Genomic DNA, 17,897 nt, shown 5'->3' with positions numbered 1-17,897 from the left:
CTCAACCATAAATTAATTAATTTTTTTTAAAAAGCAACATGAATGGATCTAGAGAACAGTATGCTTAATGAAAGAAATAAGAGGAAGACAAACGCTATATGATCACTTATAGGTGAAATCTAAAAAAATAATACATAAATTTATATACAAAACAGAAGTAGACTCACAGACATAGAAAACAAACTTATGGTTACCAAAGGGGAAAGGGAGGGGAAGAGGGACAAATTAGGGTATGAAATTAACATACAGAAACTATTACACATAACATAGATAAGCAACAAGGATTTACTATATAGCACAGTGAATTTTATTCAGTATCTTGTAATAACCTATAATAGAATGTATCATGGTCCAAACGCCAGTTGGAAAAGAATTTCCAGACATAAGGCAGAATGTAAAGAAGGTAGAATTTGTTAGAGGGAAGGGTCGTTGCCAGAACAGCAGGCCGACTTCCTAGCAGTCTGGGAGAGTTGAGCCTGAACATGTGCTATTGATCAGTTTTTACAGCCAGAAAACAAAGGAATGGTCCAAGGTGAAAATTTCATTTACTGATTGGTCGAGGCACATATACCTTCCTTCTATAGTGTGAAAGTGGGACAGGGCAGATTCCTTTCCTTATTTGGGACAGGTCCCGTCACCCAGGTGGGCTCAGGAATTTCATAACCATCGCAACATGGCAGAGAGGGCAATTAAAGAGTCCGGTAGGGGGTGAAAGGCTGAAACTTTTTCAGGCAGGGTCGTCCTTTGTCCTTGGAGCATCACAGAATGTAATCTGCAAAAAGAAAACCAAACAAAAAAACTATGCTGTACAACAGAAACAGTATTTTAAGTCACTTATACTTCAAAAGAGAAAAAAAGAATTTCCCATATTTCCATATATTTTTATGGCTTGATAGGTTACTTTCTCAGTGCTGAAAATTATTCCATTCCCAGAATACCCTAGAGTATACTTTTCCATTCATCTACTGAAGGGCACGTTGGTTTCATTCACATTTTGGCAATATTGAATAAAGATGCTAAAAATACCCATATGCTGGTTTTTGTATGGACAAATGTTTTTAATTCCTTTCAGCATATATCCATGAGAACACCTGCTGGATTGTATAATAAGAGCATGTTCAATATTGTAGAAAGTGTCAATCTCACTTCCAAAGAAGCTCTATTATTTTTCATTTCCACCAGCAACGAACGAGAATTCCTATTGCTCTGCAGCATTTGTTGTTGTCATTGTTCCACATTCTGGCCATTCTAAGGCTAATGTAGTGGTATATCATTGCATTTTAAATTTGCATTTTAATGGCAGCATTTAATCTGGATTATTCTTCCATATACTTACATGCAAAGTGTCTGTTTTCTCTGGTGAGGTGTTTGTAAATTTTGTTGGTCCACTTGTTAACTGGGCTGCTTTTATTTTTTTTCCTACCCAATCTGTATTTATTTTATTACTCTTCTTGGCTTATTGCGTGAGAAAGGACTTTCAGTAAAATACTGAAAAGGAATGATGGAAGGAGACATCCTTGTAAAGTGAATTTTATTTTATTATTATTTTATTTATTTATTTCTGGCTGCGTTGGGTCTTTGCTCCTGGGCGCGGGCTTTCTCTAGTTGCGGCGAGCAGGGGCTACTCTTTGTTGTAGAGCACAGTCTTCTCCTTGCAGTGGCTTCTCTTGTGGAGCACAGGCTCTAGGCACACAGGCTTCAGTAGTTGTGGCACACGGGCTTAGTTGCTCCGTGGCATGTGGGTTCTTCCTGGACCAGGGCTCGAACCCATGTCCCTTGCATTGGCAGCCGGATTCTTAACCACTGTGCCACGACGGAGGTCCACATCCTTGAATTTTAACTGAACTTAGTGGGAAAGTTTCATGTTTGTTACCATTACGCATAATGTGAAGTTATAGTTTTTGTAGATTTTTGTTATCAACTTGAGAAAACTCCATTCTACTTCTATTTTACCGAGAATCTTTATGAAGACATATCTGATAAAGGATTTGTACTCAAATTATACCAAACAACCCCATGAAGACTGGTAAAGATTGAAACGCACACCTGGACAAAGAAGATATACAGACACTAAATGAGCATACAAGAATATACTCGTGATGCTGGTGGAATGCATGTACAACCAACTTCGGAAGACAGTTCGGCAGTTTTTTTCCAAATCTAAACAGTCTCACCCCTTAGGATCCAAGAAGCACACCTCTTGTATTTAGACAACTGCTTTGAAAAACTGTGTTCAAACCAAAACTAGCATATGGACTTCCCTGGTGGTGCAGTGGTTAAGAATCCGCCTGCCAATGCAGGGGACACAGGTTTGATCCCTGATCCAGGAAGATCCCACATGCTACGGAGCAACTAAGCCCGTGAACCACAACTACTGAGCCTGCATACCACAACTACTGAAGCCTGCGCTCCAGAGCCCGTGTGTCCCAACGACTGAAGCCCACGCACCTAGAGCCCGTGCTCCACAAAAAGAGAAACCACCGCAATGAGAAGCCTGCGCACCGAAACGAAGAGTAGCCCCCGCTCGCCACAACTAGAGAAAGCCCATGCACAGAAAGGAAGACCCAACGCAGCCATAAATTAATTAATTAATTAATTAATTAATTAATTAATTTATGTATTAAAAAACAAAAACTAGCATCAAGTTATTATGCACAGCAGCTCTATTCATAATGGCTAAAAACGTAAAGATATCAGGATGTCCTTCTGTAGGTGAATTCATAAACAAATTATGGCACAAACATGTCAAGGGGAGCAGAACACACCACCCCAAAATATGTCCCTTTGACAAAAGGATTATTTTGGACTGATTAATTTAAAAAACAGCAGACCCAGGAAAATCTTTGAAAACCAAGTAGAAAATTTCCTTTTATGAAGTAAATTTACATTTGTTAAGGATATCTCCATTTGTAAGGGTGTGTCCCTCTCCGGACCAGGAATTGAATGACTAAATATTAAGAAAATCTTGTCAGTGAAATAGGCCTGGATATAAATCTGCATAACAACGATAGCCCTTGTTTACTGTGCTTTGCCTAATAACCTCCCTTAAATGGTTTCCTCCATTCCCTAACATCTTTCTTTTGTTATCAGCTGAAGATAGCATTTAAGGTAATGGCTTGGGCCATTTCAGGGAGTGACTCAGTTTTCCTGGGTATCTTTCAAGTATACAAGGAGGTAAGCATGGTATATATTAAACTTCTGATTATTTTTCTCCAGCTCATCTCCCTTTCATTACAAGGGGGATCTCAATGAAGAACAGAGAAGAGTAGAGGGAAAATTATTTTTCCTCTCACATACATGCAATGCAATAGTATTCAGAGATATAAAGGAATGGACCATCAACCCATGCAAAAAAAAAAAAGATGCATCTAACACTTACATTGCTAAGTGAAAGAATCCAGTCTGAAGTGCTACACACTGTACGACCTCATTTATATGATATTCTAGAAAAGGCAAAACAGACATGTTTTGGAAACAGTTTATGGAATATGTGGTTGAAATAGTCCATATGATACGTTAGAGCAATTAACACCTGCCACTATGCATCTGTCTACACTCACAGATTTTTACAACCCAATGAGTAAATTATAATCTATTCAAATTTAGTTACTTAGGATATGGAAGTGTCAAAGATTGGAATACAGAATGTAACAAAGAATCTAACTGATTTAGAAATGTATGAAAAAACTCATTGTTGGTGGTGGGACAAAATGGGCTGACCTAAATTAACTTTGGAAATGAACAGAATCTGTAGGCCAAAGGCAAAATGCTCCATACATACACAGTGGACTCAGAAGTTCTTTCCCATGGTGGGTAGTAGCTAACAGTACTGAAACTACTACATGAGTCATCGAATGGAACAAGCACTGAATTCAATAAATGACAAATGGTGGAAGCCAGGTTTCTTAGCACTGGAGTGGGAAGTTACAAACAAAGGGAGAAGGTTACGACATCCATGTCATAACAGATCAGGTTGGAGACATCAGTATAAACTATCTTTTGCCTAACAGAGATATAAAAATTTCCATGTGGAACTGTGTGTAATTATGTGTATATGCATAGGCTGGGATACGTGCATATACTTCCAAGCATTGTCAGCTGAGCATATTTAGCTACCACAAGTACATTTTTAATATCATTCTCTAATAAAAGGAACAAGGGCTCTTTGAAGAAAGGTCTGATACTAGGGCTGAAACAGTAAATATGTGAAGCAGGATAATCTTAAAATATCAGAAAGTAAACAAATTCCAAAAGAAAAAAAACCCCACAAAAGAAAAATTATGTAAGGGACTTCCCTGGTGGCACAATGGTTAAGAATCCACCTGCCAATGCAGGGGACACAGGTTCGAGCCCTGGTCTGGGAAGATCCCACATGCCGCGGAGCAACAAAGCCCGTGTGCCACAAATACTGAGCCTGCATGCCACAACTACTGAAGCCCATGCACCTAGAGCCCGTGCTCCACAACAAGAGAAGCCACCTCAGTGAGAAGCCTGTGCACCACAACGAAGAGCAGCCCCCGCTCGCCGCAATTAGAGAAAGCCTGCGTGCAGCAGCAATGAAGACCCAACGCAGACAAAAATAAATAATTTTTAAAAAAAGAAAAATTATGTAAAATGAAAACAGGAGCAAATGGAAAAAGCTCTCAACAGCCAAAGCAAGAATGAACTAAGGAGTCTAATAATGTAGTGCTGGATTATAACCAAAAGTTTACAATAATTATTCATGGATCCACACTGGTAAAAATAAATCACATAGTTTTTGATGAATGGTGTTAAATAGAAATCTCCTACACAGAAAGCTTCTAAACAATTCATATAGACACTCAGCTGTCCATCAAGTATGTGAAACTAACCCCTCTCTCCTCAAGTGTGGGTTCTGCATTATGACTTCCTCCTAAATAAGACACACAGGATGGACATGGGGAAAAATTAACTTCATGGGACTTCCCTGGTGGCGCAGTGGTTAAGACTCCATGCTCCCAATGCAGGGGGCCTGGGTTCGAACCCTGCTCAGGGAACTAGATCCCACATGCACACTGCAACTAAGAGTTTGTATGCTACAACTAAGGAGCCAGCGAGCCTCAACTAAGGAGCCCGCCTGTCGCAGCTAAGACCTGGCACAACCAAATAAATAAAATAAATTTTAAAATAAAATAAATTCTAAAAAATTAACTTCACTGTGGGAACACTTGACAAACACTACCTCAGCTAGGTGACCAAAGTTGAGAATATCAGTGAGAAGTTCCCTTGAGAGCCTGTGCTCTTGATATACAGTGAAGAGGAAGCACTTCACCTCTGTGGTCTGCTTTTTCAAAGCCAAGTCTAATCACGACCAAAACACCAAGCAAATCCCAGTGCCCAGCAGTCTATAAAATACCTGACCAGTCCTCCTCCACACTGTCAAGGTCATGGAAACAAGGAGAGTCTGAGCAACTGTCAAAGCCCAGAAGAGACTAAACAGACATGACTGAGGCAGGAGACAGATGGGCCCCCCAGGGCAAACGGTTTGAGTTCGTTCCCTGTGAACCAATACTCCGAGATGGGAATAACAGACAATTGAGAGAGGAGGCTGGGTCCTGCCCAGATAGAAGATAAGAGACCACATCTTCCTCATTCTCCAAGTCAGGAGACCTCCCAGACTACATGCACAGAAAGGCTCCTTGGAGGTCAAAAGGGGACCGATGCTAAGGGGCCAAGTCTACCCATAGGCCTCTTCGGTAGAATCCATCTTGGCTAAGAGATGCACGTGCACGCATGGGAAGATCCCGAGATACAGCAAATCCAGACTCTGAACCAGGCAAATCAAAATGATTGCCCAAAGGAAACATGGAAGAATGTCCCATAAAAGTGATTCAAACTGCCTCTAGGGCACAACTCTCTCTCAGACCGCCCTGTGTGTCTATCCACACGTACTCTACTCTTTTTTTTTTCCTAATAAATACTTGACTTGTTTCAATACTTTCCGTCTTTGTGGGAATTCTTTTCTGCGAAGCTGTAGGGCCAGGACCTCGTCACTGACCGCTGGTCTAGTGGCCGGGATTCGGTGCTCTCACCGCAGCGACCCGACCTCAATCACTGGCCGCGAACCAAAACCCTGCTTCAAGCCGCTGCAGGCCGAGGCACCCGAGATCATGAAGATCACATGTCATTTGTGATCCTGGAACTAGGAAAGGTATAACAAAGGGAACATGGCTATGGACTTCAGTTAATAATAAAGTATCAATATTTGTTCATTGTTTGTGATGATTCTGTAGATAATCAGACGGGAAAAATTAAAAGTCAAATAAGAAAAACCTATTGTAACAAACTAGAAATCTAGAGGAAACAGGTGATTTCTTTGTAAAAACACATTACCAAAATGGACCCTAAATTAAGGAAAATACAAAAAGACCAATTAACCACTGAGGAACCTCTTCCCTTATGGGTTATCCTATCACTGTTCCAGGGTTTCCCTCTCCCAGGACATGGAAGGAACAGGGACAGAGCTGTTTGGCAGCTCCCCTAGTATCTGACCCCACCCAGTGTCTTCATCTTCCCCAGCCATGCCTACCCAGTGAGGACACCTGAGGATGGATCAGGGATTATTGATTCGGATGTGTCAACTAGGACTTTTTTTATTCCCAGCAACTGGAAACACTTACTGAAGTAAAATAAATTAGTATTTATTGTAAGGGTAGAAATAAATTAATACTTGCAAGTGGCAAGTTGAAGAATGGGTTTGGACCTGCCAGGTCCAGTGGCTCACACTATCTCAGTGTGACCTTGCTTCTCTCCAAACCTTTGTCCTGCTCAGTGCCTTTGGGGGACCCCATTCACAGGCACAGGCTCGCTCACTGCCCTTGGGCCAACAGCTATTCTAGGCTGACAACCACTCACCATCCATTTTCCCAGAAAGAGTTTCTCTTTTTCTTGGATTCCAAGAAAGTCGTGGGTTTAAATGCCTTTGATCTGGCTTGGGTTGCATTCTCATCCTTGACCCATCACCAGAAGATGGAAAATGGGACTGGCTAGATGTGGGCTGTAAACCCATCTTCGAGCTGGGTGGAACATGTGCTTATCCTTCTGCAAGTGTTTGGACTGGAAACAGGTGAGATGTAATTCCCAAAGGAAAACTGAGGCACTTGGGCCTAAGAACAGATGCTGGCTGGCAGAAAGCAGCAGATTCTAAGTCAATGACAGCTCACTGCACAGCACAGAATCTGACACAAAAGGAAGAAAGGGGTTCACTCAAGGTCAGAGGCTGCAGCTACTCATCCAGTGCTCTTACTGTCCTCCCAAGACTGCAAGAAGTTCTTTCACTTGCTGAAGAGGCAGGATCATTGGTGGTGGTAAACTCAAGTCTCTTTCCTTGGGCATCAGGTCCTCACATCTCAGAGGCTGGCCCAGAACAGCCCATGTGCCCTCAGAAGACACACAGACCTCATTCCTGCCCCTGAGAGGTGGGAGCCCTTGAGTTATGCCATCTCCCTGGCCATATTAATTACCCATCCCTGAAAAACAATACTGCTCCTTTTCCAGTTTCTTCTCTCTCCTTTACTAAGGGAAGAAACCAAATGCTAGGGTGGTAAGGAAACTCTTGTGCAATGAAGTAATGGGAGGCTCAAGAATTATTCCATGCCATGGAACCCATAATTGGCAGGCTTTCCAGAGGCCACATAGATGCATATGGCTCTCCAAGACAATGCAGTGTCAGTGTGAACCTCTCATTGGGAGGCCCAGTTACTCCCATAACTTTTATTCTTAATGAATATGAATGTCAAAATTTCTAACAACTAAAAAGACAAAGGATTGAAGGGCCATGGTCTCCTGTATGGTTGTTGTGTCAGGGACACACTCAAATATTTAGAGGGTTATTACCTCTCTTGGCAGGCTACGAGGCTGTGAAGGCTGCGAAGAGGAGGCCCTTTTCTCAGCCACGTGGATGTTGGTAGTTGAAACATCTCATAGGAACGTCTACAGTGCCCAGGTAGCTGTTCCATTGCTCAGCAGCATGGTCAGCTCACTAATTGCCCATGGGGTCTTGACAGGGCCCAGGCTGAACTGAGCTAGAGGACCACAGATGCCTGCCTGAATGGTCAGAGGCCAAGGACTGTCCTGCCCGAGACTTGATTGTCTATTGCTACCCACTCAGATGGGACAAAGGATGCCTGCAGTCCCAGGAGGGCCCCACCAGCCCTCAAGTAGGCAGGGGGATGGCAGGTTGCTACACCCAGTCCTGCATTAATCCACACATGTCCACTGAGCGCCCTCCTCTCTGGGCACTCTGCTGGAACTGGGGCTGCCCAGGCAGAGCAGGGCCAGCACCACCTTTCCCAGATGGGAGGGCAGGAAGCAACCATGCATGGCTCCTGACACCCTCCACAACCCACGACTGACATCGAGTTCAATGTGAAACACTCAGAGACAGTACAGACATTTCATTCTTCTCTCAGTGCCCAGGACTGGGGGGTAGAAAAACAGTGGTCCAGCTCACCTCCCTGACTCATGTGTGACCCTGGGCAAATCCTATCCATCCTGGAGACCTCAGAGAGGAGAAAGGAATCGCAATGGGGGCCAGTTATGCTTAAACCTAACCCTAACCCTAAAGAACCCTAACCTCTAACCTTAACACCCTAACCCCAGACCCCTAGACCCTCTACCCTGACTCTCCAACCCTGACCCCTGACCCTGACCCCTAAACCGTAACACTGATTCAAACCCCAGACCTAAACACTAGCCCAGTGGATACCGAGCGATGACAGTACTCTGGAATAAACCAAGGGATTCATGACCTTGCATTTAGCAATAGTTTCTTAGATCTGACACTAAGACACACGCAATGATAGAAAAAAATAGATAAACTGGAGTTCCTCAAAATTACAAACTTTTGTCCATCAAAAGAGGCTATCCAGGGACTTCCCTTGTGGCTCAATGGTTAGGAATCCACCTGCCAATGCAGGGGACACAGGTTCGAGCCCTGGTCCGGGAAGATCCCACATGCCCCAGAGCAACTAAGCCCCTGTGCCACAACTACTGAGGCCGCGAGCCACAACTACTGAGCCTGCACTCTAGAGCCTGAGAGCCACAACTACTGAAGCCCACATGCCTAGAGCCCATGCTCTGCAACAAGAGAAGCCACCGCAATGAGAAGCCCACGCACCGCAACAAAGAGTAGCCCCCACTCGCCACAACTAGAGAAAGCTCGTGTGCAGCAAAGACCCAACGCAGCCAAAAATAAATAAATTAATTTTTTTTTAAAAAAAGAAATATATGGAAAACACTCACTGAAGGGGATGGGGTAAAATCTGCTGATCTAAGTTACCTTTGGAAATGAATGGAATCTGTAGACTAAAGGCAAAATGGACCGTACATGAACAGAGAGCTTTATTTTATGAAGTTCTTTCTAGGGTGTAGTAGCTAACAATGCTGAAACCTCTGCACATGTAACCTGGAAAGGAGCAATGCATACATAAATGGCAGATGGTGGGAGCCAGGCTCCTTGCTGTGGGAGTGGGAAGTTACACATAAGCAAGGGGAGAGCCTCTGCCCTCGTAATCCTGGATTTGGGCTTCCTGGGAGGATGTTGACTGGTCGGGGGAAACACACAGATCTTCACGCTGGGAAGACCCTGCAGACATAGGAACTTCACGCCCCATCTTTCCACCCATACCTGCTGCAAACACTCAGCCCTCCATAATCAGTCAACTGCAGCGTTTAAGACATTCTCACCCCCAGGCAGATAAAGGAACATGAGGGTCTTGCTTACCCCGAAGCTGTCCCAGAATCCAGGCCCTGGGGGTGGAGCCAGGTTGGGGGTTCCTGGGCCTCTGACCAGCAGGTGAGAGGAAGGAGGAAGACCAGTCCTGAGGACAGAGGTTCCCTCAAGTCTGTGAGCCCAGGAGCCCCGATGGGATTCATTCCCAATGAGGACATGGGCGGGGTCTGCAGTGGTTCTGCGTTCCCCCTGGGCCCCTTTGATGAAGCCATGGCAGCACTGGCCCCACACGTCGCCTGGCAGTGTCTCAAACTCTGACACAGCGGTTTTACAAAGGAACAAGAGAATGGAGCTGAGCCCCTGACGGCCACTCCTTTCTGGCTCTGAGTTGCTTCCAACAGGACCGCAGTCACCTGCACATAGTCTGCTGTGACCTACCTGCCCCCATTGGCCTTTCCTCTCCCTCCCTGCGATGATTCCCGTGACATTTCCAGCCTGGACCCCTCTCGCAGGCCAGACGCCTCTGTCCAGTCACTGCACCCCCATCTCACCTTGGGGGCTAACAGGCCCCTCAGAGGACCGGGATCCTGCAGCTCCCCACACCCAGGAGCAGCCCCACCTTCCCTGGTTGCTGAGCCCAGGCACCGGGTGTAACCGAGCAGGACCCTACGGGGCCTTCCCAGGACAGACCCCTCCCCCACATCCTCTGCTGGAGCTCCTCTCTGAAGTACCTGGATAACAGTATATCTGATGCACGCTTCCTGAGTTGTTTTACAGATGCTGAAACCACCACCAAACGGAAGAAATCAACTACTTGATGATCATGAACAGGTAGCCCCGGAGCTTCTGGTGCCTAAGAATTTAGAGTGTTAACCGCCTGTTACCTCACCATCAACCAGAGAATTGTGCACCAGCTAATCACATACCCTGCGACCCCCCCTCCTTAAACTGGCCTTTAAAATTGTTTTGCTGAAATCCTCCAGGGAGTTTGGGGTTTTAGAGCACAAGACACCTGTCCTCCTTGCATTGGCGCTTTTGCAGTTAAAGCTGCACTTTCCTTCACCACACCCCGGTGTCAGTAGATTGGCTTTACTGCACTCGGGCAAGTGGACCCAAGAGGTTCGGTAACACAGGGGCCTCCCAGGCTCCCACTCTCCTTGTTCCCCAGTGACTGTCAGCTCCTTTTCCAGAGTCTGTGGCCAGTTCCCACACTAATTCCCCTCTATACCCACAGCCCTGGCCCAAGCCCGATCTTGTGCCTGGTTCCTCCATCAGGCCCTGACAAAGCTTCCTGCCCCCATGGTGCACCTCACATCCCACCCCAACGTGGTCTTTCTGAAGCATAAATAAGACTGTGGATTCTCCTCCACCTGTAATCCCCCAAATGTTTCCCCACTTTCGCTAGGGTATCTGTTGGGAGAGACATCTGCCAAGGCCCTGAGAGTCCCCGGCACCCCCACGAGGCTGCTGGCTCCTGGGTTCCCTGACAATGAGCACCTCAGCAGGCCAGGCGACACGGCAGGAAACCCCAGAACCGCTCGCCTCAGGAGGGGACTGGCACGGCCACTGCCTGATCAGAGAGAGCAGAGAAGGGCTCCCCAGCTGGGACACAGACTCTGCACGAGTGGCCTCTCCCTGAGCCACTACATCACCTCGTGTGACTTGAGGGAAGGAAGGACCGAGGCACACCTTGTTCCTAAGGAGGATGGGATAGGCTCAGCCACCTCCCCCCAAATTCACATGCTGAATCCCTAACCCCCAGGACCCCAGGATGTGGCTGTATTTGGAGATGGGATTTTTAAAGAGGTGATCAAGGTAAAAATGAGGTCACTAGGGTGGATCCTAATCCAATAGGATTGAGGTCCTACAAGAAGAGATTAGGACACAGATAGGCACAGGGGGAGACCACGTGAGGACCTGGGGAGAAGACGGCTGTCTAAGCACCAAGGAGAGAGGCCTCAGGAGAAGCCAGCCTGCACACACCTTGATCTCAGACAGCATCCAGGACTGGGAGATAGGTCTGTTATTCAAGCTATCCAGTCTGTGGTATTTGTTACGTCGGTCCTGAGCAGACTCACACGCAGCGTACTCTGACTGGACAGAGCCCACTCTCCATCCCCCTGTACGGGAGTTACAGGATCCTCAGGAACTGAGGAGGGGGTCCCTGAGGAGAGGAAGAAGATGCCAGGCATTAACACGACTGCATTCGTGTTAAACGTGCCTGAAATCCATTCACACGAGATGGTTTTGTCCTGTATGTACGCCCACATCGGCACCTTCAGTCTGAACTGCGGATCTTTGGCTTCACCACCTCCACTGAGAGCATTAGCTTCACCTGCTGTGGACCGTCTCCTATAGGATTTCCAGAACCACAAAGCATCGAAGCTTCACAGGACCCAGAGTCTGTGCGCTGGCGTCTGGGCGACCCTCACAGGAGAGCCGCGCAGCTGCCCATCAGAACCCATTTCCCTTTTTCCTGTTCGCGGCTACCCTGCACCTCCCAGGCTTCCCACCCCTTACAGCTGGGGCATAGTGTCTCGTGTTACCAAGGGGAAGGGGTGGAGGTGGTGAGGGCCTTGCCCAGCCTGCATCCTAGGACAGAGGGCATGATGCCCACCTGGTCACCCCACCCTGCTGGTTGGAGCCCTCACCTGGAAGCAGGGAGGAGAAACAAGGGGGACAGAGCCTGGGACCTGACACCCACCTGCCCTGGACTCTCACAAGAAGGGGACAGAGACAGCTTGAGCTTCAGCCCATTTTTTGGAGACACTTTGTTCCAGCAACAAACCTTTGCCTTAAAAGCCAAGGTGCTGGGACTTCCCTGGTGGTCCAGTGGTTAAGACTTCGCCTTCCAATGCAGTGGGTCCAGGTTCGATCCCTGGTTGGGAAGCTAAGATCCCACATGCCTTGCGGCCAAAAACCAAAACACGAAACAGAAGCAATATTGTAACAAATTCAATAAAGACTTTAAAAAAAAAAAAAGTCAAGGTGCTTTACAAACCCCTCCCCAGCTGTCACAGAAAGTCAGGCTTAATCTCATCACACTTTTCTCAAACCCCAGCTCACGCTGAGACCACCTCTCAGGTGATGGTGCTTCAGAGCAGCCCCTTTAAAAGATCCCTGGAGGGCTTCCCTGGTGGCGCAGTGGTTGAGAATCTGCCTGCTAATGCAGGGGACACGAGTTCGAGCCCTGGTCTGGGAAGATCCCACATGCCGCGGAGCAGCTGGGCCCGTGAGCCACAATTACTGAGCCTGCGTGTCTGGAGCCTGTGCTCCGCAACAAGAGAGGCCGCGATAGTGAGAGGCCCGCGCACAGCGATGAAGAGTGGCTCCCACTTGCCACAACTAGAGAAAGCCCTCGCACAGAAACGAAGACCCAACATAGCCATAAATTAAAAATAAATAAATAAATAAAAATTTAAAAAAAAAAAAATCCCTGGAGTTCAGCTCTCCCAGCCCTGCCTTCAGTTTGAGAAGTTTCCTTGACAACCTTGACAAACCTGTTCAGTTTCCTTGACAACCAAGCTTGGCCATCTCCCAAACTCTTCTCCTTCAAACATTCCTATTCTAGGCTTGATGAGCCTAAAGTGACAGTGCTGTCATCATGTGCCAGAAAGCGATTCCCCCAAGCCCATAGTTATCTGTTACATGATGCTACTGATGATGAAATCCCAGAAGAGCCAGCTTTGCAATATAACCATTTCTGGACTCGGCACTGGCTCCCTTTCCACGGACTGAGTGGAGTGGCTGTTTCCACGGGCCCCATGGTGGAAGAGCTCACCTAATGAAGCCAGGCCTTCATCCTTTCCAGGTGATTCCAGGGTCCTCATTCTCCCCAGACCCCCACCCACATGGCTGCTGTATGTGCCAGTCTATATGGGACCTTGGTAATCTCCTAAAATGAGGGTTATTTTATACACAGGTAATGGGTTGAATGCTGGCCCCAAAAGATGTCTCCCCAGAACATGTAAACAGGACCATATCTGGGAAAAGGGTCTTTGTATATGTAGTTAAGGATCTCGAGGTGAGGTCATCTTGGGTTAGGGTGACCCTCAATCCAATTGAGAGAGTCCTTATGAGAGACAAAAGAGGAGAGACACAGACACAGAGGAGAAGCCACGTGAAGACAGAGGCAGAGACGGGAGGGATGCAGCCACGAGCCTGGGGAACGCCTGGAGCCCCCAGAAGCTGGAAAAGGCAGGAAGAACCCTATCCTGGAGCCGCTGGAGAGACTTCCGTCCTGCAACACCTTGATCTCAGATGTCTGGTCTCCAGGACTGGGGGAGGATGAATTCCTGTTGTTTTAAACCACCCAGCTTGTGGTCATTTGTTACAGAAGCCACAGAACGGTCACACAGACCCTGCTCTGTAGGATCCTGGAAGTGCGGGTCTCATTAAAGGCCGACAGAGGCTGGATTGCAGAACCCTTAGAGTCAGCATTGGGCCCCAGAAATCCTAAAGCAGTGGCTGGACACCAGAATGTTGAGGGGTCAGTCGGAAGCCCATCCCTAAGGGTGCCGGCTGCACACGGCTTCCCCAGGTTTTTACGCCTGTACCTGTTGGGGATAAGTATTTCCATCCTGATTCAGGACTTCTGATGTCACCGTTCACGTTGCTCATTAAGAACCCACTAGTTACACAGAGGAAAACCCTATCAGGGCACTTGCTCCAGTGGTAAACAATTCTGAAGTTGGTCAGAGGTGGGGAACCGTCTCCCATGCAGCCAGCAGCCCCCACACAAGGACCGTCCTCATTGCAAAGCTGGGGGACCATGCCAAGGCGTCTCTGAGTAAATGTGAGCTGAGCCCCAGGCCAGCTGCTGCTGAACTTTTCCCACCCTTCCCAGGAAAAACATCTGAACGTGTGCAAAGACTTGAAAGCCTAGAGGAAGGGCCGTGGAGCCACACCAGCGAGAGCACGCAGGCCGACTTAGTGCCTGCAGGCCAGGAAGGATGGTCCTGGCCCCGGGCCCTCTTCTGGAAGCTTTCCATTTCCCTGCCTGAGGTACCCCTCCCGTCCCGGCCCCCACTGCTTTTTTCCTTCCTCACCTCTGCCCGGGGAGAAATTCCAACAGCAGGTACTGGTGACACATCCTCTTCTTTAGCAGATGGCAGCTTGAGAACTCCTGCGGAAGGTCCAGCAGAGCCCCACTCACACCGGGCCACCCATAGAGCCGTGGGCCCTACTCCCTCCCACCAGCCCAGCCCCGAGACTGCTGACAGGGCAGAGAATATGGCATCAGGCACAGCTGCAGGGGCTCTTGCTGCCTGGAGGCGGTGTTTATATAGCCCTCAGCCCAGGCACACCTGGGGAGGGCTGGCCGGCCGGGTCAGGCCGTCTAGGTCAGCCAATCCTCGCCCCTCAGGGGCTCAGAGTTGCAGAAAATGGGCCTTGCTGCACCGGCCAGGTCCAAGGAACAGGTACCCTGAGGGTCAGGACAGACATGGGGCTGCAATCTGGCTTGTTTTCTAATCATTTTATCTGGCCCACGAGTGGGAGACAATTTCAAGAAGACCCTCTCCCAATGAGAAGAACCCAAGAGTCAGGGAGAGGAGGGGTGGTGGGTGGAGACAGAGGCCTGGTGCCCCGGCTGCAGTGGAAGCCTCTGGAAGACCCGGTCGAGGGAGGCCGCACAGAGTGAAGCCCAGGGTCACAGACCTGTCGGAGCTGCTGTTTGTTAGTTCAGGTCCTGCTCTGAGGTGCTCAGGGTCAGCTCTGACCAACAGGTGGGCTGGGGGTGCTCTGCAATGAGGGCTATGTGCACGGTTCCTGTGTGCCCAGCCCTGCTGGGTGCCTGCCCAGGGGAGCTCCATACCCGGGGAGGGGCCTGACCACGAGAGCCCCATGGGCTGCTGGGTACCTGCTCAGGTGAGCTCTATATCCTAGGAGGGGTCTGTCCACGAGAGCCCCATGCGCTGGGAGGGGTGTATGAACAAGCTCCCTCTCTTTGCAGCTGGCACAGAGTTGCGTAGGATGTAGATTAAAATCAGCCGAGGGCAGAGGTCAGGAGCAGCGTCGGGGGTCCCTTGGGTGTGGCCACTCAGGGAAGCCCACCTGAATCCTGAGGTGCAGGATTTTTTGGGGTCGGTCATGTCGACATGAGGACCACCATGTGCCGGACCTCGGCCTCCAGTCCCCGGGGGCGACTCAGGAAGCCCCACCGTGCATCACGCCATCAGCACAGACCAGCCTGGAGCGAGACCCACGGAGCACGGACACTCCCGTCAGACTCAAGGTGACCTCTGGAGCCAGAACAGAGGCCCGGCCTCTCTGTGGGCAGGTGAACCCACAGCGCCCAGGCCCTGGTGCAGTGCCCGTTCCGTGGGGTCAGCATGGGTGCACGCGGGTCAGCCAGTGTCCCTGTGCCTCAGCCTGTGACCGCTGACCACACTGTCCTGCTCTGCTCAGAAGAGCGAGGCCAATGGAGGGACAACGGGGGTGGGAACAAAGCCGGGTCACAGGTGAGAAAGGGTCCAAGGAGCGAGAACCCGGCTGCTCTTGCCCGGTGAGCCGAGAGCTGACGGCCGCCCTGTAGTCAGTCAGTCGTCTCCCCGTATCCTGAGCTAGGGCTGCCTCTCCTGCATCCTGGGGCAGGGCCATGCCTGTGTGTACAGCAGGACGCACAGCGGTGCCTGCTGCAAGCCCGATGCCTGCCCTTGCCACGTAGCTGGGGCTTGGTGACAGGGGAACAACCCGACAGGACATGGGGCCGACCCCGGGGAGGATGTTGGGGTGAAGCGTTTGGGAGCGTCTGGAGGAAACCCTCACCTGTCAGCACAGGTGGACTGAGGACACCGACCAAGGGGGGCAGGCGGGAGAAGCCCAGGGAGGTCCTGGGTCATGCCTGAGGCTGGAGGAGGGGTGTGGAGCCGGGTGACGGCGGTTGGGACGAAGAGCTTACCACCCGACAGGAGATAGGCCAGCCGGGGCAGCAGGGGAACGTGAACACTGTGTCCGACAGAAGGACGGAGAGACCAGCAGGCCCAGCCGTGGGCGTGGGTATCCGGGCTGTTCTTTGTTGGCCCGGACCCGAAGGGCCCCAGCGCCCCGGGGCCCGGCTCCGCCTCCTGTGCCCGGGGCCCGGCTCCGCCCCCAGCGCCCGAACCCTGCTCCTCCCCCAGAGCCCGAACCCCGCTCCTCCCCCAGCGCCCAGGGCCCGGCTCCGCCCCCAGCGCCCGGGGCCCGGCTCCGCCCCCAGCGCCCGAACCCCGCTCCTCCCCCAGCGCCCGAACCCCGCTCCTCCCCCAGCGCCCGGGGCCCGCCTCCCCCCCAGCGCTCGGGGGCCCGCCTCCGCCCCCAGCCCCCGAACCCTGCTCCGCCCCCGGCGCCCGGGGCCCGGTTCCGCGCCCAGCACCGCTGGAAAACACCCCGTGTCCAGCCAGACCCCAGCCAGGAAGAGAAGACCCGTGTACAGCCTTACGTGATTAATATGCCCAAAAGTGTCCTTTAAAGTCAGTCTCTCCTCTGGCTCTGATTCTACACTGAATGGTGCAGACAGCCAAGCAGGAGGAGCAGACCAGCATCCCTGGTCAGGTATACCCACAGTGGCCACCCCCAGGAGAGCCTAGAGCTGCGGGTACCCACGATGGCCCAAGAGTTGGGGCAGAAGAGTTACCTGCTCGGATGCAAGAGGTCCAGCCAGCAGGGAGTGCTTGCTTTGTGCATGTGATCAGAGGTCGGCTCTGGGCATACCTCAGCCAGGTGTACACAGGGGTGTATGGACAGCAGATGGGAGATGTGAGGGCCCCTGGCCTCCCCAGCAAAACCTTCAGGCCAAATTTAGCCCCCAACCAATCTCCCGGGCTAGCCCGCCCACCCCCCTGCCCCCTACCTCCTGCAGGAGGAAGGCAGGCTCAGGGAAGGCTTCCTCTAACAGGGCCCCTTGGCTGGAGACAGGCACCACTCACCTGAGGACCCGTGTGTCCTGCAGTAAGGCCAACCCTACCCCAAAACCCACATCCTTACCCCTCCTTCTGTGGGGCATCGTGTGCACATGGCATCCGGGGCCTTGTCTCCAAATGCCACCACTGCCTGGAATGAGCCCGTGTCCACGGGAAGAAGAGTCAAAGGGGCATGGCAGGAGTCAAACGGAAACTGGTGGAGAGAGGGAGCACCAGAGGAGAGAGACAAGAAGAGGGAGAATTAGCAGCAGGCCTGCAGGGGTGCCTGCAGCCGTGAGGACGCCCGCGCCGGGGCCGGGGAG

At 50.2% G+C, this 17,897-nt stretch overlaps 1 protein-coding gene and 1 long non-coding RNA gene across 3 annotated transcripts in view; both read right to left on the bottom strand.

Annotated features, from left to right (window-relative positions):
* Nucleotides 1–17,653, bottom strand: part of LOC309617301 (uncharacterized protein) — a 66,938-nt gene extending 49,285 nt beyond the window's left edge. Inside the window, exons 1-2 of the mRNA XM_082369408.1 lie at nt 17,310–17,653; nt 16,463–16,642 (exon numbers count right to left, since the gene is read on the bottom strand). Coding sequence (XP_082225534.1) covers nt 16,463–16,642; nt 17,310–17,359 — 230 coding nt within the window. The 5' untranslated portion in view covers nt 17,360–17,653. The remainder of the gene's footprint in view (nt 1–16,462; nt 16,643–17,309) is intronic.
* On the bottom strand, nt 645–15,742 carry LOC309617307. Of its 2 annotated transcripts, XR_014237924.1 has the most exons (8): nt 15,555–15,742; nt 15,001–15,448; nt 14,743–14,819; nt 12,483–12,600; nt 11,678–11,858; nt 10,426–10,547; nt 3,380–3,443; nt 645–772 (listed from the first exon to the last, which is right to left on the bottom strand). It is a non-coding gene; the product is annotated as an uncharacterized lncRNA (long non-coding RNA). The 2 variants fall into 2 exon arrangements; XR_014237925.1 differs by lacking the exon at nt 15,555–15,742 and having other exon boundaries at nt 15,001–15,548.
* Nucleotides 17,654–17,897: the final 244 nt, after the last annotated feature.

The sequence above is a fragment of the Balaenoptera borealis genome, assembly GCF_965194805.1.
Source record: "Balaenoptera borealis genome assembly, chromosome: 19".
In the NCBI taxonomy this organism is placed as follows: domain Eukaryota; kingdom Metazoa; phylum Chordata; class Mammalia; order Artiodactyla; family Balaenopteridae; genus Balaenoptera; species Balaenoptera borealis.
Note: the sequence above shows the minus strand (reverse complement) of the source record. Positions and strands in the feature narration are given on the sequence as shown.